Below are 21,570 nucleotides of genomic sequence, written 5' to 3'. Positions count from 1 at the left end.
ACCCCTGGGCGCGCTTCGTCGTGCCCCGTCTGCTCTCCAGCGTGGTCCAGGACAGGTCCGAGATGTCTCCTGGGGGATGGAGAGGGCTGGGCTCAGCCCCATCTCCTGACGGGGTACCAGGGCAGCCCTTTGGCTGCAGGGTTGGGGTTTGAACGCCCCTTCTGGTGTTTGGGGTGGTTGGATCTGGTCCGGTTCGCGAAAAAAATGTGTCGTTGCTGTTAATTGGAGCTGACGTCTGCGCTGGGATGCGGCTGCGGACACCCGCAGAGCGCAGACCTGGCCGGGAGCTCAGGCTCGAACCTGAAATCGCTGGGACGTTGCTCCAGTTTCTCAGGGGCGTCCTGGGGGCTTTTCTCCAAGGTGAGGGTATTTTCCCCCCCCCCTCTAAATTTCCTTGGAAAAGTTCCTGGGAAGGGGGGGTCGGTCAGAAGTCACACTGCTTCTCGCGCCCAGGCATCACCCAGCTCCCAAATATTTCGCATCCTTCCCTGCCTGCAGGTGTCCAGAAGAAATCAGGAGCAAAAACTCACCCGTGGCTCCAGCCCCGGCCCTCGTGTCCTCTCCCGGAGCTCAGAGTCGGAGGACAAACCTCTTAAACACGGCCAGCCCCTGCCACCGACAGGGTGTCATTTGGGGGCTTAAAGGTGCCGTTGCAGTTAAGGTGTCACTGCTTGGTTACGGGGCGCGATTTCCAGCACATCACGTCTCCCCCCAGGACGCGTGTCGGACCACGGTGCTGGTTTCTGGTCATGAAGCTCTGAAACGTTTTCTTGTCCAGGGAAGGGAGGGGTGTCTCCCATCGCCGCGGGCTGTATCACCGCGGTTTTGGGGATGCTGTGCTCCCTCCCGGGCAATTTCCACCTCGGCTAGCTCCTCTTTACGGTGCTCTTCAACGATGTTGGCCACTTATAGACTACACTGCTCCCCGCCCCCCGGCTTTTGCTAATTGAGGGTTCTCCTTAAGGAGAAAGAAGAAAGAAGTTCTCCCTTTCGGCATCGCCAATGAGAGATTAATCCCACTTTTACATACTTTTACATCCACTGTCTATAGATGCGATTTAGCTGCTCAGCCTGGACCAGGCCTCCCCATCTTAAGTGCCTGATGCTGGTGCGGTGACTCCCACGCTGGCCTCAGCGGCAGGCACACCTCTACGGTTTTCCCGTCAATTTAACAACTCAATCGTGGACTTTTTGGTGTCGCCCCCCCCAAGACAGGGGGATGCTGAAGGGGACCTGGTGCTTTTGCAGCAGCAAAACCCAGTCCCTCTTTCTCCTTCCCGGTCGTCCTTCCTGCAGTGCCCTGCCTGCAAATGGACGCATCGGTACTTTCATAAACATGATTTTCATAAAAATATTTTTCATAAACACAGAAAACAGGCGCTGCCTGATTTATGAAAAGCCGGAGTTGACGCCGGCTGAGGTCAGACTTTGGAGATTCCCGCTGCCAGCAGTGAGCTTTGGATCAAGGACAAGATAGATAGAAAAACAGATATAGGAGACAGTTAGGAAATCAATCAAAGAAGAAGAAAAAAAAAAACAAACCCAAACACCAAACCGAACCAAGCCCCTTGGGCTGATGGCCACCTACGAACCCTGACCAGAAAAGTGAACGCACACGAATTAAATGCCTAAAAAAATACAGCGTCAGATGGGAGGAGAGGATTTCTTCTTTGAATTAAAAACACATTTGGAAAAATAAATCTGTTGTAACATCTCATTTCCTCTCCTTGATTGGCTTACATGTTATCTGGTCTGATTTTAAACTGCTCCAGAGGGGACTTTTCATCCTGCGTGGTTATAAAGAGCCTGCTCAGACACTGGTCTGAGCACAACGTAAAATAATAGGAAAAATACACCTGATTTGGCAGGCGGAGCCTCTCCTCGGCGTCAGCGCGGGGTCTGGGATGGCAGAGCATCCCTGGCCGGCTCTCGGGGGGGGTCCCGGGGCACAGCCCCTCGCTGGGCGCTGGGTGCATCCAGCTGCTTCCTCAAGTACCCTTTAACTGGGATTATTTTTTTCGGGGTGGGGGGAACCGAAAACAGAGGAATTGGCTTTAACTGCTTTTTTGGAGGTCTCCTCTCTCCCCTCCTCACTGAACTCCCGCTGGTCTAATTTTTGCCTTCCCTGGGTTATACCGATGCTAGAGCTTTCTCTTTCTGCAGCTCTCCCCACTAAATGCCGAAGCAGCTGGGGAATACACGCCTCTCCTCCACGTCCGTGCTTTCTTCAATGGTTTTCACATTTATTTCAAAATAAATGGCGCATTGCTTGATAGTAGTCATCTTGCTGAGGGGGTTTCTCAGCCTGGCTGTAAAACAGTGCAGAAAGGCATTTTTATTTTTTTTTTTCCCCCTCGTCATTTGCTCCCCAAAATGCAAGCCTTAGGCTCAGTTCACCGTCCTGCTTCCCCAGCGTAAATCTCTGCAATGAATTGGATTTACTAACCCAGCGAGGGCACAAATGTTGTTCTCCTTATTGTAAATCTTAATGACAGTAATCACTTAAGAAGTAATTAAACCTACGCACAAGGGAGCTGGGAAAGCAGGCGGTGAAGCTGGGAGCAAAGCCTCGAGCAAAGGGATTCTCAAACCCATCCCGGAGGTGTTGGGAAATTACTTGCTTTAAATAACCAAATCTGTTAATATTTGGGTTTGAATGAGTGGTGTGTCCCTTGCCTGCTTTTGAGGGTGACTTGGAGAAGACACTGGAGGGGGAAGAAAGCCCCGATTTGGGCTCTCCTGGGAAGCTGGCAAAGATGCAGCTCTCGCCACTGCTTCCCTCCGGGTAATTTGGCTGAAAATGGGGTGAGATTTGCCCAAAGGGGACGGAGGTTCGTGGCTCTGTGGATGTAAAGAACGTTGTAAACGTGGTCAGCGTCACTCTGAGATGTTTAATAGGGGGTTCAAGGGGAGCTCATGGCCATGTCCCCTGCGCTCACACTGGCTGCTAAGCCCACGGGGTTTTTAATTTAACGCCCCCACGGAGGGGAGATAGCTATACACCACTAAGGAGGGGGGGTCAGCTGTAAAACACACCAGCAAAATGTGTCTGCCCATCCTCCTGCGACTGGTTGAGACAGTAAGAGCTCGTTCCTGCCGACACTTTATTAGCTGAAGCATCAGAGGGCTATAGGAAGGATTCAAAGCTCCAGCCCAGCTGGTTTTCCTTGGGGTATGGGATTTCTTTGGGGGTTGCAGGGCCAATCACTTAAAATCTCGGACGCTTTGGAACTAAATCGCCTCCTCGGTTGCATCACAATTGCCATGAAGCCAAAGGCTGGGTATGTTTCTTGCCCGAATCCCGCCTCACGGAGGACACGGGGCGCTGCAGGGTGGCTGAGAGCTGCCTGCGGGATGGCTGACCCCACATTTCTTGGCTGAGAGCTGCCTGCGGGATGGCTGACCCCACATTTCTGCCTCCTCTTTCGCAGTTTCAGAGCTGTCACTGAGAAAGGCGGCTGATGATTTTGCGGTGAAGGTGGCTTCATGCTGCCCCGAAGAGGTGGATCGCAGCCCTGCCTGCGGTGGGTTGGCAGTGCTTCCTCACCAGCACATCCCAGGGGAAAGCTCCTGAAAGCGACATGGTTGATTTAACCTCCGAAAGCTCATGCGAGACTCCTGCCCCAGTCGAGGGGAGGTGGTTGGCCCCCATGGGCTTTGCCAAGAGCCCCAAAGGAGCTGCAGTAGCAGAAGGGGCGACCGAGCCCTGTTCCTGCGGTGCCTGGAGCCTCTTGTGTTGTTTTGGTTTGGTTTTTTTTTCCCCCTCCTCTCTCCACCCTCTCCCACTGCATCCAGCTCTGTCACCCAGCCAGGATCCCAACTGAACTGTGTAACTGGGTCGATAATACTCCCCAAGTCCTCCAGCCCCATCTTGTACGGATTTTCTGCAGCACAAAACGCAGCCGACATTTCAGGAGCCCAGAGCACTGATGGCTCAGGTACGGTCCGAAGCATTTTCCTGAGCTCGTGCAAGGCACTGAGGGCATTCGCAGGGGAAGGACAGCGAGGACCTGTTCCTCTGCGATTGTTGTACCCTGATGTTCGGACCAGGCTGAGCTTTAGCTCCCTTTGAAATTGGGCTTTTGCAACCTGCAAAGCCGTAGCTTAATAAACCTGATTCGAGATGAGGCTGGCCTAAACGAACATCCTATTAAACACAGCCCGTCTGTGCCGGTGATAAACTTGGTCTCCCTGCTCTCGTGGGAACGGCAGTGGAGGGAAGGAAGCTGATGCCAAGGCACCGCATCCCTCCGGGAGGCTGCCGCTGGCTGAGGTTTACCAGAAGGAGCACTTGGATGTTAAGAAGCCAACACGCTATTTCCAGGCAGCTTGGGTTCATGCAAAGTTGGAGCAGCAAGGAATGAAAGCCGTCTGTTACCCTCTCGCTGGACTCAAGCCACTTTGGCCTGACACATCCATTAAGGAAGCAATGCGGGATGTTTCTTCCCCTCCAAAGGCAAGGGGAGGCCCTTTCGCTATTCCTGAGGCAGCCAAAATTTCACCCAAAGTAGATATATATAATGCAGAAGTTGAGGACATGGCAGATGAGCATCGCATAGGAACCCAGGGCAGCAGCCGCACCTTATTTTAAGCCCCAACCTTCCTTAGCGAGACTCCCCTGCCACATCTCTGCTCTGGCCCTATCACCCCTGCAAGCGGTTTGGGTACTAAGAGCATTTTTGGTTCAGTTCTTCCTTCTCCTGCTTCTGGAGGTTTATTTCTACAGCTCTTGCACGGTGCCGGCTGCTGTTGCATAAAGCCTGAGCAGTGTCTCAATCTGGCAGAGGATTGTGCTGGGAACCTACAGGTTTGGTTAGAGCTTCTTGGCGGTGTCTTTTGGGCACCTTTGAAGTCTTCTCGAAGGCAGGATGAATTCGGTCCTCGGGAGGCTTCGTCAGCTGCTGCTGGTGAGAGCAGCGGGCTTCGAGTTGTTGAGAGCGAGGGAAGAGCTTGTAACGGTCACACGCTTGCAGAAGACGAGCTCGTGAAGGCGGCAGGCGGCAGGGCTGGGCTAAGCAAAGGGAAGTAGTTTTTCCACGCACCAGATAATTACACTGTGGAGCTCATTATTCAAATCTATCCAAACTCAGTCTAAAGAGCTGTGAGCCTGTAGCCCAGCTAGATGCTATGACGTTGCCTGCGCTGCATTTAGAACTGCCTAGGGCTTTAAATTTGTGGGGTTAGCCCACTGTACATGGTTTCCCGAAAAATTGGGGTGGAGAACATGGCATTTTCAAAGAGCAACTTGCCAGCAGCGCAGCTGGCTGGAGGATGGGGAGACCTGGATTTCAGAGGTGCTGGAAAAGCTTCGGGGGGGGGGAGCTCACTTGGGATCTGCCCTGCTCAAGAACCGGAGCAAAGGGAGATGTGTTTCTGAGTCCGGGAATTGTTACTGTGGGTTTCTGCTGCCACGTGTTCAGCCTCCAAAACAACCCAAGATGGGGTGGGGGACACCCAGTGCCGAAGACATCCCAGGGACCGGCAGGGGCAGGGTTTTGGGGGACACCCAGTGCCGAAGACATCGCATGGACAGGCAGCTGCAGGTCAGGGTTCCACCCTTACCCGCCAGCCCATTCATTTTGAGGATGTTTTCTCTGCGTTAGTAGCACGAATGCTGAATTCTGGCGGATAAATCTGCAAACCTGCCTGTGCTCGAGGCAGGGAGAGCCGAAACACGCTGGTTTATGCAGCTGGAACTTCGGCACGATGCAAGAGCGACGTGGTGTCGGGATACGCGTGGCTCTGCAGGTGCTCATGCCCAATGGGGGAAGGCAGAAACCTTTCAAATCTTACAGGCTGGCGGAGATAACAGGAGCTGTATGAATGGCAACTGCTGGATTTATAGGCAGGAAGGTTAAGCCTCCGTATCACTTGACTCTCGCCCTCATCTCTAGCAGGAATTCAAGGTTTTTTGGGGTTGTGGTGAAACAAGGGCTCTGTCTGGGAGGAAAAACAGGTCTTAGGAAGAGCTGGAAGCTTAGTCCTGACCCCAAGAGGGCTGTGATAACAGAGCAACTGTGCAAAGGCTGGAGATAGCTCATCCCTTGGATCCAGACTTTTACAAACCAGCTGGGTTCAGACTCTGGAAATGGTGTTGAAATAGTCCTGAAAGGGTCTGCACGTCTCCTGCAAGGCTGGGTACAACAGCCCTCTCCTCCAGCAGCTGTAGGCTTCCAAGGGAATTCGTTTGCTTCTCTATCACTTAATAAACCAGCCCTAAAAGTCCTGCTTGGGGAAGACAATGCCAGTGCACCCAGGGATGCCACGCACGGGCTGACAGCCTTTCTTTTCCTGTAATTAAAAGCTATTCAAGGGGTGGTTGCGTGCTGGCAGGGAGAGGGAGAGTGTCCTGCCAGCGAGAAGAAGGGGGCCGAAATGAGAAAGTCCCCTCTGGCATGTGTCATGGGGAAATAATCACCGCTCTCCGTCAACTGGCTGTTGTTTCTGGGCAAGCACAAGGCAGGGCAGCGCAGGCTGCTTGGCGAGGGACCAGCTCCCCCCTGCCGCTGTCTCGCCCCTGGGAGGGAGAAGAGATTAAGCTGCGGATTAATGCTGACAGGAGGGCTGGCCCGTGACAAGATAGATGACAGGGTTACACGGCAATGCGTGAGAAGCCAGCCCCTCTCGAGCCAGCATGGTTTCCCTTGCGTGACTGCTTTCCTCCTCTCTTCCAGCCAGCTCCCACCTTGGGAAAGGCACCTTTAACCCGTTCCCGCCCTCCGACGGATGGGGAGCACACACGAGGCTGGAGGAGACGTGGGGCAGGAGAGGAAACCTGGGACCAGGGTCAGAAGTAGAACAAAAACGCCCCAAACCTGCTTTGTTCTGGCGGCGGCTTTGTTTGCTCGTTGGTCTTGCTGGACGCACAACCTCCCTGGACCTACAGAGTCCTTCAGCACCTACAGCATCCATAATCCTTTTGCCCCGGCTCTGAGAAATTCACACGCGTGCATTTCGGGCAGTGGTTGAGCACTCAGGTTTTTCTTGCAGCTGTAGATACAAACTGCTCTCCTCCTGGCTTTGCTCAGCGCATCCACTCGGAAGCCCCTGCGCTCCCAGGCTTCACCCTAAACACCCCCAAGGTTGGCCTTTCTCGCAGGAGCGTGCTCTCACGCAGCTCTGGGCTTCCCCTTTCCACGAGGCAGGTCGCCTGCTCACCACGACCATCTTCTGCTCACCACGACCACCTTCCGAACCCTCTCACGTGCTCTCTGCTGTACGGTGGTTGCTGTGCTTTTCCCTCTATTTCATACGCTCAAGCCTCTAAACCTATTGCTTGAGCAAGTCACGGAGCGAAGCGTACATAAAGTTGACTTTTATTGTGCTTTCTGTCCCAAGATTGGTTTAACCAAATATCAAGAATATAAATTTCACTTTTCTGTCTGAGGCATAATGCAGAATGTGACCCCACAGCTACAGGATGGATTTGATGGTCTTAAGCTAGAGAAGTGCTGGAGCTCGTTAAGGGGCACCAGCCAGGCTCAAAGATTCACTTTCATTTCCGAGTTCTTACTCTAGCAAAGCCTTTCCCTGGGGGTAGTGGGGGTGGTAGAGATTTGCACACAATTGTACTTTTCTTTTTCCAGCAGATTTGGATGTTTTTAAAATATGTGATGGACCATCAGTGATTAAAGGATCATATTTTATACAAAATATGGACAAAGAAACAAGCACAGTCAAGTTATCTTACAAACAAGCTTCTGCTAACGAAAAATGAAAACCCTCAGGATAAATTTAAGAAGCAGTAGAATACAACTAGTTTAATAAAAATGAATGGTTTTAAGTGAAACTTGAAGTCTTGCAGTTTATTTTCTGAAAAGGTGTGAAGATACACCACCTCCGATTTCTCCCCCTCGCACCTCCCCAAAATCCATTCAACACTCAAACTCCTTCCAGCGTAGCGAAACACCAACTCGCTGTCATCTGCCGCACGGGAAGGACAAAAACGCTCCCTTTGTTTTCAGGCTGGTGCTGAAGTCTGTGCCTTTGCTGTTCGTTTCTGGTGAGACGTTCTAAATATTCTGGACGGAACTTTAAGCTGCAGTGTTCCCTCCATTTTACTTTTCTTCTTCATTTGTTTGAAGCCTCAAGGTTGCAGTTATTAAAACCTCCTTTCTGTCTCGCATTTAATGATTGGACAAACAAATATTGAGTGCTCCGAAGTTTTTTTAAAGCCCCAGATCACAGCTGCGTTATGCAGGTATTTTCTGCCTTTCCTGGAAGGCACTTGAGCGAGACGGAGTGAAGCACGATGTAACTCTAAGGCACAGAGAAACCAATTTATATTTCAAAGTTTCTCCTGAAAATAAAGGCTGAAACCATCTGAAAGGGAAACAGTAGATTGTGCCTGGTCGTTGTAGTCACAGCAGGAGCCGACAATTTGTCCTTGCAGTTCTTTTCACCACCAGCAGCGAGGTCTGTGCCAGGAAGGACGGAGCATTAAAGCTGCATTTCAACAGCATAAACACACACTGATCTTCGGAGGAAAACCGCCACCACCAAGACTAACACACGCTATCGGCCAAGGTCAGCAGCACAACAATAAACTCAAGGATAAGTTTGCGTAGTTTAATTAACTCAAGTTATGCAGTGAAAATAACTAAGTGTTACCTTAGACTTTGGGAACTTCTACCTTTGGCTATTTTTCTCCTCCCTGGCTAGAGTAACACGGGTTGTACGAGGTCACCTTGTAAGGCCGACGCTGCAGCCTCAGGTCTCGGTGGAGAAACCGAGGCACCGGGTGTGTTGAACTGAGATAACATAAACCATACGCAGAGATCCGATTGCTTTCGGTCCGGGTTGTGACCTTTAACAAAGATTCCTCCCCGTAATTAAAAACACATCCCGGGGAAAGCGCTGCTGTCACACAGTGGGTTTGTGTATTTGCAGAGCTAACAAAAAGGGAGAACTGGAGCCACCGAGCAGCGCTTTACACTTGCACCACCACGGCTGCATCTGGAAAAATTTAGCATTTGCTTCTAAAGCTGGGTAGTTGGGAAAACTTCACTGACCACACACAATGCTAGACAGTCAGCCAGCTATCTGCCCGCAGAGCAAGATGCATGGAGTTAGGAGATGTGGCTGTCCTCTTCTAAAGAAAACATGGGAATATTTCTCAACGTGACACTACGCTCGTGTCCTTCCAACTGCGAGCCTCGCTTCGCTCCTTGCGGTCTCTACGCTTCACATTTATATTACGAGGGCTTTTTAATTTGTGTACAAAAAGCAAGTTGTGTAGCTAATAGCATCGCCAACTCTTCTGGAAATTCAAACCAGATGCAGCCGCGGATGGGCAGAGCCTGCGTGACTGGTAACTAACCGGTGCTGAAGGAGCGGCGGCCGATGCCGGCAGCAAAGCAGACAGCTGTTAGGAGACTAACGCAACTCTCAAGGGAAACATGGAAACAAAACACTGCAGACTTTCTACATCGTTTTAATTAATCAAACCGCTCTCCATCGTGCTTTAATAAGGGCATTAGTAGTTCAGAGTAATGCACGTATTTCCGTACACATTTCAATTTGGTTATAATTTCCTCTTCACCTCTAGACATGGGTTCAAACGTAGCAAAACTTGGCTGGGTGAACGTGAGCCAGATGATTGCGCAAACACACACAAAAACACTTTAGAATTTAAAAGTGAGTATGATTTCTAATCATATTCCACTGCCTTGAGAGGAACTTTTGGGGAAACATTCAGAGAAGTATTTCAAGGAGACAGCAGGAAAAATGTTTACTAAAGGAATATTAATTATGCCTCCTTGAGGTTAAAGCAATGTTGACAATGAGCTTATTTAATTAGCGTTTCATAGCATTGTGTCATAAGCAACTTAAACCCTCTATGGAAATACTTGCCTGTGCAGCTGCTACAGGGATGTCATAAGATGACTCGAGAAAGATCTTTCTAAAAAGGTTCTTGTGTTTAAAAGAAACAAAACAACCCCCCCCAAAAATCCCCTGAGTTCAGAGCCTAAGCCATATAAGAGCTTAGCGAAGAGGAGCAAATATTTCCTAGTTTCTTCACCTTCACTCTCCCAATCAAAGTACGAACCTTTCAGCTAGCTAAGAGAAGTACTGCAGGCTACTAGAAAAATCGGTTTCCATGCTGAGCATTACATGAACAGAGAGGACTTCAGATGTAATTTTAGTTGTCCAAAGACCGAAGTAGACTTTGAAAGGAGAAAAAAAAAGGTTCTATTAGATTGAATTACACAGCATTAACATACAGAGAGATACAAACAGCAGAGGACTGTGGTGTAGGCATGGCAAAACTCCCTCTCCACAAAGGACACTGAAGAGAAGCAACAGAGCAGAAAACAAACATGACATTTTGACTTTTAGTGTAGCCAAAAGCAATAAAACAACTGTTCCATCATCCCATAAAGTGTCATTTATACCTAAGTGGTACCACATGATAGGTAAGTGTTTACAAAGTGGGGCTTAAAAAACAAAACCCCCCCTTGGTTACCTGTAAGCAACTTTCCACAGGGACAGCACGAGACATTTCATTTCAGAGACCACCTTCTGCCAAACTTTAGGTCTGGACTCTCAAAACCGAAAGGCTAGAACTTCTCAGACATCTGGACGTTTTTGACAGGGCATAACATTTCCTTTTACTCTAGCCTCACTCCTGAGGACAGCTGAAAGTCTTTGCCAGATTTCCCCGCCCTCCCAGAAGTATTAATGGGGCCTGTTACAGACCCCAGCCATGTCAGGTTTCAGCCAGCATGACTAACATCTAGCATACTTTAGGCAATAACGGGATCTTATAACCGGTCCCCTCAGACACCAGCGATCACAGACAGTATGTTGTACCACCTTCACCTACATGCAGGGCAAGTGTGAGTAACGAGGAAGAGCTGAACTTCTGTCACTAAAAACCCTGAACATCTCAGTTCCTTACTGATGAGTTCAACCCCAATTGAATCCCCTAGTTAACATTTTTATGTGAGTTTCAGTTCTTGAAACTCAGCTGCAGGCAACGGTGACAGCAACGGCCTTTTGTGCACATCTTCTGAATAGAAACAGCACACTCCGTGGCTATGCAGAATTTAAGAACAAAAGCATTCAGCTACAAATGAGACAGCAGACAACTTACCATCTCATGAGATTTAGTAGTCAATATAGCACGAGTAGTTATGTACCTGAATAAATGTAGCTTATGCCTGCTAGCCTGTAAGAGACAGTTGGATCCCACTGTATGTATTCTTCATTATTTGTCCCAGAAAAATTGTCCCAGAGAAAAAGAACGAGGAAAATATTTTTTGCTACCGACCACCACTATGATACTATTCTCTTCAATCAAGTTTAGAGTAGTTCACAATAGCATAGCTTATATAAAAATATTGCATAATATAAAAGATCCTTTTTAACCTCAAAAACTCTTAAAAGACATCTACAGGGCACTTACAGCACAGTTGCACTGCCCATCCCAAATCAAGATGGGGATGATGCATTTTGTTAGCATTAGGAGAAAAAAAAAAAATCCAGACTGAAGATTCATTGAAGATTTATGCATCTTCTTCCTACCCGCACATAAAAAATGCCTCGGTCTGAATTAACACCTGGCTGAATCCCAGAAACCCGTAATGTCGTCAATATTTTCATGGTCCTTTTTATTAAAAGCAGATTTCCACAGAGAATTAGTGAAATACAAAAAATGTAACTAAAATGTAAATTAACAGTTCCCAAAACCCAGCATGTTGCCACATCCAAAACAAAATTAACATAAAGAATATGGATTGTGATCATCATCAATCCCAGCAATATCCTCAAATTCTTATTGTGGAATACCATTCTGCTTTATTTTATAATTAAAGCAATCCATTAAGTATTTAAGTCACCACTTTTCTTATTTGACAAACCCATCAATGCTACTTCAAATTCACCAAATTATAAACTATGGCCACATACTCTTAGATTTTACTGCACTATGTCCACCGGTAGAATCCAGCTGGAGCAACAGCCGTGAGGAAAATACAAAGGCTATGGTCCTCTGAAAATGTTCTCAAGAAACCACGTTAATCTAACATGTGACTAAAGCCCAAGAGGCTAGATCTCTTCCAAGCAACACCTCTAGATGTGTCTCAAAGTGTATTCACCTGATGGAATTCTGTGCTGAAATACAAGATTCCTCTGCCAGCATTTGAACAGCAGCCGCGTTGGGAAAGCATCTGTAAGGTGCCACAAAGAAAGGAGCTTTTTACGGACGCCTAGTCTTGGGTTACATGGGAAATGAAAAGGAGTCTTCAGTCTTTAGCATCTCCCACTCCATCAGCATTAATAGCAAACATTGCTTCAGCCTCAGGAAGGCAAGGAGAGTCATAAATTTTACATATTCTGGTTTCACCTCGGCCTTTTCGCAGATACAGTCTAATAGGGAGAAGGAAACAAAAAATAGCCTACTTTCAGTAAATCATTATGATAAGCGTTAAAACATTATGTTAGTACATGAATACAGCACACAGTGGAGCTGTAAGAACTTCTGAAAATGTTGTGTTGATTTTACTGCAGACTAATGAGTGCTCAGAATAGCATTCATTTGTTGAAAAGCAGGCTGGACTTGCTGTTGACAGACTACGTAGAAACCCAGAATTTAAAGGTACTTAGCTAGTTTCATAAAATCTTCCAAAATAAGGCTAATGGAAGATGATAATCTGTTCTCTCACCTCGTGGTGGAAGCATGTGCTATGATATTTCCTCCAATAGGTTTTTTGGGATCTGCAGCAAACATGGCTGCTCCATCTACTTGTGCTACCACCTGGTTAGTGATCACAACTGCCACACCAAACTGTAAGGAGAAAAGCAACAACCAAAATGCATTTATTTTCCACAATCTGAACAAAAGGGGGTGGGGGAGACACATGCACTTCTGCTGTCCTCTCTGCTGTCCATAACCACTCTAGCATGCCTCTCAAAACAAAATGGAAGCAGACACCGACCGGGCAGAAAGCCATTTGTACAAAATTGCTAAGCTTTGCAAGAGAAAGAAAACTGATCACCAGTCCTTTAGAGAATAAAGCAAAGTTCATAGCTTACCTCATCTGCAAGTCGAAGCAGCATACGCAGAAATCTGGCCAGATGCATCTGTCTAGCTGACAGCTCACCTCTTCCTGAGTAATCTGTCCGATACAGGGCTGTGGCACTGTCCACTATCAGCAGCGCGTATCTGGAGAAGGTAAGTACAAGGTTCTCATAAACATTCCCAGGCATGAATAATGCCTCCATTGGAGTGTGACAGTGTCCAGCAAATTGTAAGGCTGCATACTGATGGGGGTGTAAGCTCCTCTCAGCCTGCCAGTTAGCAGAATTATTTTTTTTAACAACACTGACTTGATCTGTAAAGTTCAGATTACTAACTATACAATAAAACCCAGTAAACCCAAAGAAAGTTGTTGCATGATTAAAAACTCAGATTTATCAATAAATAAATAAGACTTTTATAAACTAGCCCAGAATTTAATGTTTTGAGAATTATGATACTCTGTGGAGAGGTTCCCCTTACCACCTTACACCTCTTACCACCACCTCCTTCCCTCTAAAGGGGTCCATAAATCTTAGTTTTAAACTAAAGCTGTCTGCACAGGTTTCTTCGGTGCTTGGCATGCTCTAAATCAACACTCTCTATTTCTGAAAGCAATTATAAACTGATTTTTAAAATTGTTTCTCAGGCTGGCACTTGTTCTTTGTAAAGTAACATCAGTTGTTGCAGTTCAAGTCAGTCGCCGTCATCCAACATTTCAACAGCAAGAGGTATTAACTCAAACTGACTGCTGAGACACCAAGCTTATTATCTGGATATGCCAAAGCATAATCCAGTTTGAGAGTAACAAAACCTGATCTAATGGAGCTAAGCAATGAAGAAAGCAAGTATATTTCAAAAAAGTTAACTTTTGAAGTAAACGTTTACTTTGACATTTCACAATTTTGTAATCTATACTTCTCTTGCACTTGTTCATCATCTACAGGTAGCTTTATAATATGAATAAGTATGGGCACAAAAATCACTCCATCTAAACCAGTCTTATTACCGTGATTCAGCCATCATAGCAGATGCCTGATACAGGAGCTGGGTCTGATGATCCGTGTTAAAACCTCGAGCATACGCCACATTATCTAGGACATCACCAAAAAAAAAGCCATACCTGGAGAAATCAGTGGGGGGGGGAAAAAAAAAAAAATCTTTAAGTGACAACTTCATCAATAGGAGTTACCCAGCAGGTTTACCTAAAGACTAGAATAAAAATTCACATTCCTGGGAGAGCCTTAGAGATAAAAAACAGACAACAAAAAATGCAACACAACTTGGTGAGGAAAAGTAAACAGAATGATTGGAACCCATTTTTAAAGAATACTTTCCTGCCTAGGAACAACAGTAAAGTAGAACACCAGACATTTTCCTCAAAATAAAACCACAGGCAAGGAAAGCTACCATTCTGGAACAGAATATTCTGAAAGCAGGATATTGCTAATAAAAACCAGTGGTAAACAGCCTTCCACCTGCAATACCTCTGTCAGTGTTTCACTACCAAAAAAAAAAAAAAAAAAGATAGTTACATTCAACATCTTGCATTTAAATTATTTATACGGCACTTTGAGAAATCCCTTAGAATTTGGAGAACCAGCTGATTATCCTCCTTGGATCTGAAATGTAGTAGTATTTTTTTTCCAACGAGAGAGAACATACATAATTTGTTCTCATTTTTCATTTCACACTACAGCATATTTCACAGAATTACAGACTCTTTGAAGTTGGAAGGGATCTCTGTGGATCAACTAGTCCAATTCCCCTCCCTGCTCAAAGCAGGATCAGCTGCAGCAGGTTGCTCAGGACTGTGTCCAGTCAGGTTTTTACCATCTTCAAGGATGGAGTCTCCACAACCTCTCGGGGCAACCTGTTCTAAAGTTTGGCCACACTGAACACTAAAACCTTTTCTTGCTACTTTTTACATACCTCACCATGTTCAACTCCAGACAGACTTTGGCCTTCCTAACCCCATTTCTGCATGCTCGGACAGTGCCTCTATATTCCTTCCAGGTCACCTGCCCCTGCTTCCACCTCTCGTATGCCTCCTTTTTACGTTTAACAGGAGCTCCTTGTTCATCCATATAGGCCTCCGACTGCCTTTGCTTGATTTCCTGCTCAACAGGATGGACCGTTCTTGAACTTGGAGGAAAAGATCCTTGACAATCAGCCAGCTCTCCTACATCCCTCTTCACTCAAAGGCTGTGTCCTATGGGATTCTTCCAAGCAGATCCCTGAAGAGGCCAAAGTCCACTCTCCTGAAGTCTAGTATTGCGATCCTGCTTAATGCCTTGCACCGATCTCAGGATCCCAAATTCCACCATCTCATGGTCACCCCTTCTCTGTGATCACAATGAGCTTTTAGCCCTGAAACTGCACACAGATGTCTAACTCTTCCCGTTTCTTCCCCATTCCGCATGCATGCGTGTACAGGCACTTTGGAGAGGCGTACTTGCAATGTCTACCTAAAGCAAATTCAATGGAGTGCACATGTCAACGGTGCACTGACTGCAGAAGTGCACATCAATGGGCATAAGTGCACGTTCAGTTGATAAGACGTCCTGGGAGAAGAGTGCAAAACTTCTCTGTTGTCACAGAATTGATTTTTTCGATTCTACCTGAAGAGCCAGCTCAAAGTGGGTTCTCCAGTGAAGGACCACAGCTTCTAACAACACAGCTTTACACTCTAATGACACTAGCACAGCTGAATTCGACTTTTATCAATCAACAGTATGAAAGATCCAAGTCATACCAAAATACATCAAATTAAGAACGTGAATTAAGGTAAGTATCTTTATGATTTCAATATCCTGCTTTTCACAGCTGGACATCGAATGTCTCCCTCCCTAATTCCTGTAGAAATTAAACTTCTAGGCTAAGCATAGCTTTGAACAGTACACTTTTAGAATCATAGTTACTGATTAATTTTGTTACCTGCACATGATAGCTATTAATAAATCAAACAATCCAACCTTACTAGGCTACTGGCACCTTATGTTTGAAGGTGAATAATAGCCAATCCTGACTAGCATTTTGAAGCAAGACCACACTGAAATATTACATATTCGAGATTAAAGTCAAGAGTGCTAGTCAAACACTTGGCAAATCAGCAGACTACAGAAAGAAATGAGTGGAAAGATGGTTAGCCTCCATCCTAGCTGAGCTGAAGAAAAAGACTGAGGGACGGAACACGCAGAGATACGTGTGTACAGATGTACCTATGACTGCTGCAAACCTCATTTCTCTTTCTCATCAGTGCCCAAGAGGTGTTTGTTGCCAAATATCCACTGATGACAGGGAATATGGGAGTACTCCTCCACTTGCTGCAGGAAAAGCCAGCAGGGTTAGATCAAATTATCTTCAAAGCGACTTAACAGGATATAGTTGGTACTGTCCCCAGATGATTAGGAAGCGCACATTCCCTTCCAGTAGCAAAAAAGTGAGGGAAATTACTTCCTGCAGAGGGACAATTACACAATAGCTGTGGGGAAAGAGAAGCAGTGGAGAGAGGGGAGAGGAATAGTAATACCAGATGTTTCCAAAGTGAACATCTGTCAAATTAACCTCTAGGACCTGTGTAAAATGTCTTCCAAAGTTTTTTTTTTTTGCCTTTCAGTAACAAACCATCCAAATCCAGTACTGACCCAAATCTTCAGCTTACTATTTTTCAATAACTTGACCTTACTGCATTCTTTTAGGATGGTATGTCGATTAGATCATCTCCCTCTACAAAGAAAAGGAAGCACCTCTTGTGGGCTAGCACGTCATATTGGTTTGGTATTAAATCTCATTTGATTTTTTTACCTGCAGTCACGGAAAGGCCCATAAATACTGGCCTTACCTCATGAATCTGTGGTGCTACTAAAAAGCGGCAGCCCTACCCTTTCATTCTCTCTGCTTCCAGCTGCTCATTCTTGTCCCCTCCTTTGCTCCAGCGTCAGCAATTTATGCTGCCCTGCAGTGAACCACATTAGCAACTGCTCTGCTTGAGCCTACAGCCTAACAGTCGCTAATGCCAACACCACGGGGCAAAAGGAACGGCAGGGCCGCCTGCAGTGGCACAGAATCGAGCCTCATTAAACCGAATTAAAACTTAAGTTTCTGCCCCATAGAGACTTAGCTATGCAGCATGATATTACAAAGCAGACATACTGTGAAATCAGCCTACGGCATAAGGAAGGCAGCTTTGCTTAACAGGTCACATGGAGTCTTGGCAAAAAAATAACTTCATGAAAAAAATATACGCTGAGGAATGACGAAGGGTAAAAACAAAGAAACTTTAGAGAAAACATCTATAATGATAGGCCAGGCCTTGAAGTATACTTGAAGGGTGCTTGAAGGAAACACAGTCACTTGGCAATTAAGTTTTGCTTCTGTAAATGCATGGTAAAAAAAGGAGGACAGCTGCTTTTTAAGCTAGGAAATTTGCACGAAAGTTTTTAAAATACTTTTTAAAATACCCCACATAGCCTGAAAAACTATGAGCCTAATCAGACTAGCAAAAGTGTAGTAGAAAACAGGCCAACTGATTTTATCTTTGCAGGACGTCTGAGTCTCTGTATTCAAACCAGCTCAGCCTTGCTGCATGATTTTGGCTGGCAGCTTAGAAACAATCAATGTTTGTCATCTTATTGCTTCCAGAAGAAAGTGCACAGCTTACCAACATGAAAATTCTAATCAGTATCTAGGTGGAAATATTTTTTAAAACTACCACATAGCTGAAATTGTTAATCTGAAGCTTAGACCCAAATTCCAATCTGAATAATTGCATTCTGCATCCTTAAAATTCCTCTCCTACTTCAGTCAGGTATGACATGCTTCACATCCCTTCCCAAAGTGCTGGGCTACTTTTCTGTTCCAGCTGACACAATTTCAGCAATTGATAAGCACTGCAACATAAAGAAATACTTCAACCCAAGTTCACTGAAGTTGCTTATATACCTTGATGTTTAACTGAAACAACGATCATGGAGAATTAAGCCCCATAGAAGCAGTTTTACTTTTGAGAAAGTCTAAAGAACCAGCTGACCAGAAGTAGCTCCTTTTTCTAATGTACAGAACCAGCACTTCTGGCTTTTAAGTCTAACCAGAATCTCTGTGTAGACAGCGGAATTTTTATTTGGGTAATTAAGTTTTACTTTCCAACTGGTATAAAAAACACATCAGAACATTCTGAGATAGAGGCAGGAGATGAAAAAACAGCTTTTCAGCTGGTCAGTGGATGCTCTCATATTTCCTAACAAAAATTTTCCAGCTGCTGTTGCGATAACGTTTTGACAAAAGAATCTTTGTTTCAAGGTAATGCTATTGGCAGAATTTAAGAAAAATCTTTGAATGTATTTCACTAACAGTAAAACTGAATTTGAAAGAGACACTAGTAAGAAGTGAAGACATCATATTCCAGGGGACAATGATGTTAGCTGCTGTTATATCTAAAACTAGAAACTTTGTTTATAAAACACAGCTAACGAAGTGGTCCAACATGCATGTAGGTAGACAGGCAACTAGAATACAGAGAGGGGTTTGGTTGGTTGGTTGTTTTAGGGACAGCTCTTACTGCAACAGCCCCATGAATTTAAGGAGACAGGCTGATTTACACAGTGATCCTTACTAACTAACTAAGCTGTCCCATGAGTAAATGTATTCCTTTCTTCAGCTAATGCCAGGTTACTTCTAGCCCTAAGTACAGACCTTTCAGCCACAGCAAGAAGACGTTCTGGACGGAAGGTCCCTTCTGTGTCAATATACATAGCTTTTCCTTCACCACCACCTCGGTCAATGGGAAGCTAAAGGAAAAGCAAATGAATGAACATGAAATAAAGCTTCAACAAATAATCCAGTTATTGCCTTATGCCCTCAACTGATACCATACAGTAAGTAACATACCAAGCTATTGCGATTAAAGTCACACGTATCTGGGAAAAGTGAGAAGAAAGATTCCTGTTTTCAATCTCCGATACCTACGTAAGAGGACAGGTGCTTAACTTTGAGCTGGTAAGTTTAGGTGCATAAGGGTGTTAACTAAACGATCAAATTAAGCCCAAAGCCTCTAATATTTTATGAAATAGCAACCTCTAGAAAGTAATAAGCACTATTATTTGTTTAAACTAAGATTAGAAAAAAGGTTACCCCAAACTGATCTGCTGTGAGACAGCAAGAGCCAGCTGAAGGCTTTTACAAAAGTAAAATGAAGTAAGCTTAGGATATGTTAGGAAAAAAAAGCAGCTAGTGAAAGAAACACATTGAACCCAACACAGTTTCTTCTCTCTTTTCAACACTCTGGGTGATAAGAAAGGTCCTCTGCAGTCTCGAGCACCTGAAGAGACATCAAACGCTTCTCTGCATTTAAGACTTAGAATTATGCGACAAGGCTAACGTGTTAAATTTTCTTGTCAGAATACTGAGGAGGGGAAAAAAAAAAGCTACAGAACACATCAAACACAGGCAAAAAACATCACAAACTTAATTGCAGCTAAAGTAACCCTAGTAGGCAGATTAAGCACAAAACAAAAGATCCTAGAAAGCTGCAAGTACAACCAAGGGTGCTGCAAATACTCACGTTCTTTGCAGCTGTTTATACGCATCACATTTGTACTGGTTGAGAGAAGTGCACAAATTAGCAAATATCCAAAAGCTGTGCTGTCTGAATACTTGATTTGAATAAAGTGAACTACTCACTTGACAGGTTACAGCCAGGGTATGACACAACTGTGTTTTTCCAGTACGAAACTCCCCGAATAACTCTGTTATGGACCCTGTTTCTATTCCTCCTGAAGGGAAAATAATAATAATAAAATAATTTTAAAAAGGTCACATACTTCAAACAAAGACCACGTATAAAGTATTACATTTACAGAGACTCAGTTCAACACTTCCTTGGTTAAAAGTTTCAAAACTCTAATTGGAAAAACTGGTTTTCCTACTGAGGTTTGTTCACGTTGCAGATAAGTAGTTTAGGTAAGTGTATTTTTGAAGATGCTGAAAAGCTGAAATGACTTGTTTTGATTTTTTGATTACAAGTAGAAATGGGGAGATGATGATACCTGGTTTTGTTTTCTTCAAATAGGTCATAGACTAGAATAAACTAGAAACATCCAAAATGAACAGCTCTGGGTATTGCGTCATGACTAAAAGGTTTTAAAACTATTTCTACAGCTTTTAAATCAATTGTGATACAAGAAAGCAGAACTTTTTCGTTCAACCAGAATCACAGAATCATAGAATCATTAAGGTTGGAAGAGACCTCTAAGATTGAGTCCAACCGTCAACCCAACACCCCCATGCCCACTAAACCATGTCCCTCAGCGCCTCATCTACCCGTCTTTTAAATACCTCCAGGGATGGTGACTCAACCACTTCCCTGGGCAGCCTGTTCCAATGTTTAACCACTCTTTCAGTAAAGACATTTTTCCTCATGTCCAATCTAAACCTCCCCTGGCGCAACTTGAGGCCATTTCCTCTCGTCCTATCACTTGTTATTTGGGAGAAGAGACCAACACCCACCTCGCTACAGCCTCCTTTCAGGTGGTTGTAGAGAGTGATGAGGTCTCCCCTGAGCCTCCTTTTCTCCAGGCTAAACAACCCCAGCTCCCTCAGCCGCTCCTCAGCAGACTTGTTCTCCAGACCCTTCACCAGCCTTGTTGCCCTTCTCTGGACACGCTCCAACATCTCAACGATGTTGAGATTCAAGAGATCAGAACTTGTATCTCTTATGTGTTTTTGTCCAAGGATCATGTTCATAGACAAAAAAGCAGATACTGAAGGCTAATCAATAGAGAGAAATAAAATTATTACCTTGAAGAAGTTTATCAAGTTCTTTGGACCCAGTGGTGATCTGGATGATCTCTGACCTTCGCTGGTGGAATTCCGTTGCTGTGGTGAAACCCATCGGAACCAGTTTAGCTGCTTCAGCCTAAAGAAAACCAAACTAAGGATTGCAAGGAGTCTTCATCCCATTCATTTACCCCCTCTAGTATTAATACTGTAATTTTACGTTTTGTGAAATGGAGAAGCACCTATATAATTTGATGCATACATTTTATTTTATAGACCATATATTAGTTGGTACCTCTGAACAGAACTGAAATTCTGCTCAAAGAAAAAGCTTCAACATCCATTTTGTGTATTTTATGGAAATCTTCCCCCCGCCTCGTCCCCCACCCTTTTAGTTCAGTTCTGTCCCTGTGAAACTTGAAATACTTAGGATGGGCATACAGCCTGTTAGGAACGCTGTCTTCCTAATAGTGAATAAATATGCAAAGTAAGAAAAGTATTGAGTTAAACATTGTGCTGGGTCAGATTTCGATAAATGAGAACTAGTTTGGCAGGAACTCCACATTCTGAACCAGAAGATGCTGAGATTACAACTCAGGCTTCACTCTCAGTCCCCAGAAGTAAACCCCAGGTCTCAGGTGAATACCCATCTGAGGTACACAATTAACATGCTTAAGAAGAACATAACAGAAGAACAGCTGTACTGGGTCAGTCCAGTCGTTACAACGCAGCATCCTCTGCCTTGACAAGTGCCAACAGTGAATGCTTAGGGAAAG

At 45.2% G+C, this 21,570-nt stretch overlaps 1 protein-coding gene across 2 annotated transcripts in view; it reads right to left on the bottom strand.

The window, feature by feature from the left end:
• Positions 1–11,942: 11,942 nt before the first annotated feature.
• Positions 11,943–21,570, bottom strand: part of RAD51 (RAD51 recombinase) — a 10,895-nt gene continuing 1,267 nt past the window's right edge. The window contains exons 3-9 of one of the 2 annotated variants that reach the window (XM_009333693.1): positions 20,816–20,933; positions 19,700–19,791; positions 18,713–18,807; positions 14,028–14,141; positions 13,036–13,165; positions 12,666–12,787; positions 11,943–12,369 (exon numbers count right to left, since the gene is read on the bottom strand). In XM_009333693.1, coding sequence (XP_009331968.1) covers positions 12,246–12,369; positions 12,666–12,787; positions 13,036–13,165; positions 14,028–14,141; positions 18,713–18,807; positions 19,700–19,791; positions 20,816–20,933 — 795 coding nt within the window. In that variant the 3' untranslated portion in view covers positions 11,943–12,245. The remainder of the gene's footprint in view (positions 12,370–12,665; positions 12,788–13,035; positions 13,166–14,027; positions 14,142–18,712; positions 18,808–19,699; positions 19,792–20,815; positions 20,934–21,570) is intronic. The other variant, XM_009333700.1, reaches the window with a different exon arrangement.

Source organism: Pygoscelis adeliae, unplaced genomic scaffold (genome assembly GCF_000699105.1).
Source record: "Pygoscelis adeliae isolate BGI_AS28 unplaced genomic scaffold, ASM69910v1 Scaffold420, whole genome shotgun sequence".
Taxonomy (NCBI): Eukaryota; Metazoa; Chordata; class Aves; order Sphenisciformes; family Spheniscidae; genus Pygoscelis; species Pygoscelis adeliae.
The sequence above is the reverse complement of the archived record's forward strand: the minus strand, read 5'-3'. Positions and strand labels throughout refer to the sequence as shown.